Raw genomic sequence first — 2120 nt, 5'->3', positions numbered from 1 at the left:
GTTATTAAAGAGCTTGGAACGTTGGTTGAACGTTCCACATTTATTTCAAGCGTAGAAAAAGAAGTCATTGAGTGAAAAGGGGTCATTGAATGAAAGCAACAAAGCGTCTAAGAACGAGTATAACGTGAAGATAAAATTGGTGTAGACAGAGAGCAATGTGAATCAAAGGTACAAAGAGTCGTGCGAGCCTGGAACTTCCACTAACTCAGAAGGAATTCCTGTTCCCTCTAGCTACGTTCCTTCGCGCAAAATAAAGGATTAAGCCCGTCAGAATTCACCCGTGAAAAACGATCGACGAGCCGGGATTTCCATTGGAGAAGAGAAATTCTGCTAGAGAATAGGTTAAACAAGCCAAGAAATGAAGAAAGGTGGAAGAAACATGAGGAGAAACGCGTTTGCTCTGCCTTTTGATAGAAGTTTCTGTTGATTCGCGAGGATGAAGATGTAGAGGCGCCAGGGAATGTGAAAATGGACAATTAGAAGAAATATGGACGCCCCTTATACTATTGGCAACAATTCACAGGACTTTTGCAGCGCCAGATACAAGAACTTCGCCACTCCAGAGGGTGGTGAGTATGTTTTCAATAATTCATGCTTGTAATATTATTCTTTTGTCAGGTTACGTTGGATTTCGTTGGTGTTCATATTTGGAAATTATTTTTCAGAGCGAAATTTTTTATTAGTTGCCTCTTTGTGGAAACGCAGAGTGTTTTGATAATTTTTGTACAACTAGAGAGAGAGAATGATTGGTTGGAAACATAAAGAATACCCTGTAGACTTTCTTAGGTCGATATTCGAAATTCTTCAATCTTTCTCTGAAAATTTCGTATGCAATGCTGACGCCATATTTTTGGAATTCCTGAGATGGGAAACCTTTCACTGCTCCTCCGGCTTGATTTTGTCACAACTGCTCGTCTTTCTACGAAACAGCCTCAGAGACACATACATACGTACATTCATTCTTAAGAAGACAAATTGAATTTCCTTGTCCTGCCTCTGCTTCCTTCTGCAAATCATGTTCACTCCATCAACTTGAAGATTGAGGGACTCATTCACTTAGTAGTTGGCTTGCATTGTATCTACAGAAATTTTATGGGGTTACAAGAATGTACTTCAGAGACTGAAATAGAATTATTCTTTTTCAGCTGTAAGGTTTAGAAATTCATTCACTTAACATCCTGCACCGTTTGCACGTTAAAAAGAGAAAGTATCACTGTACTGAAATCTACAGCAAAATAGTACAATCTCAATCTAAGTACCATGGCAACTTCTACAGCAGCATTTACACCTTACAAAACAATTCCAAGTGTATCAAACTCTACTTCTAAAAAAATATCAATCCAAGTACTTACTCGATATTTACACTGTAAAAGGGAACTACCAGCGTTCTGAAATATAAAGTAGCAAGACCTTCTTTTCTAGAATGGGTGTAAACTAGATTGCAAGTATTCCTATAAAATTCAGTGCACGTGGTATATCATCTCTCTGAGAGCAGATATGAAATTGTATAAAACGCCAACGCCGTCACGGGGGAACGTGTGGTGACAGTAATGCTGTTCACGTATCCTCGCACGTTATCCTGTTCTTTTTGCAGAACTGTGGTGCGAGCCGGTCTGGGACTCGTTGCTCTGTTGGCCGCCTACCAAAGCGTCGACGACGATCAAGCAGAGATGCCCGTTCGAGGATGGATTCGATACGACTAGTAAGTGTGCACGCGTCGCCAGTTTGATGAATGCACATTTAAATTGCTTGTTAACAGTAGTTCTAGTCTCATGCGTGTATAGAAGAGGTATGAAACGATGGGGAAGGAGGTGCAGAGAGAGAGAGAGAGAGAGAGAGAGAGAGAGAGAGAGAGAGAGAGAGAGAGAGAGAGAATATCGAGCAATAATTAGAATCCACGTGTAATCATCGAGGAATAAGTTTCACACATGGGAGGAATGTTTCCGGGAGAATTAATAGGAAATTGTCTGAGGATTGTTGGTTATTGAACGGAGGGGAGATATGAGTGTAAAAAATTCTGAATGAATAGATGAATAGAAGTGAAGAAGTTCGAAGAACGTTTAAGTAGCTTAAGCTATCTTGTCAATGATTAAGTAGGTTAAATAATTATAGTAGTAATC

At 39.8% G+C, this 2120-nt stretch overlaps 1 protein-coding gene across 1 annotated transcript in view; it reads left to right on the top strand.

Annotated features, from left to right (window-relative positions):
- Positions 1–487: 487 nt before the first annotated feature.
- LOC108573217 (PDF receptor) overlaps positions 488–2120 on the top strand; it is a 24159-nt gene continuing 22526 nt past the window's right edge. Inside the window, 2 exon segments of the mRNA XM_017935607.1 lie at positions 488–569; positions 1595–1702. Coding sequence (XP_017791096.1) covers positions 488–569; positions 1595–1702 — 190 coding nt within the window.

This window comes from Habropoda laboriosa, unplaced genomic scaffold, assembly GCF_001263275.1.
Source record: "Habropoda laboriosa isolate 0110345459 unplaced genomic scaffold, ASM126327v1 scaffold134, whole genome shotgun sequence".
Classification (NCBI taxonomy): Eukaryota; Metazoa; Arthropoda; class Insecta; order Hymenoptera; family Apidae; genus Habropoda; species Habropoda laboriosa.
Note: the sequence above shows the minus strand (reverse complement) of the source record. Positions and strands in the feature narration are given on the sequence as shown.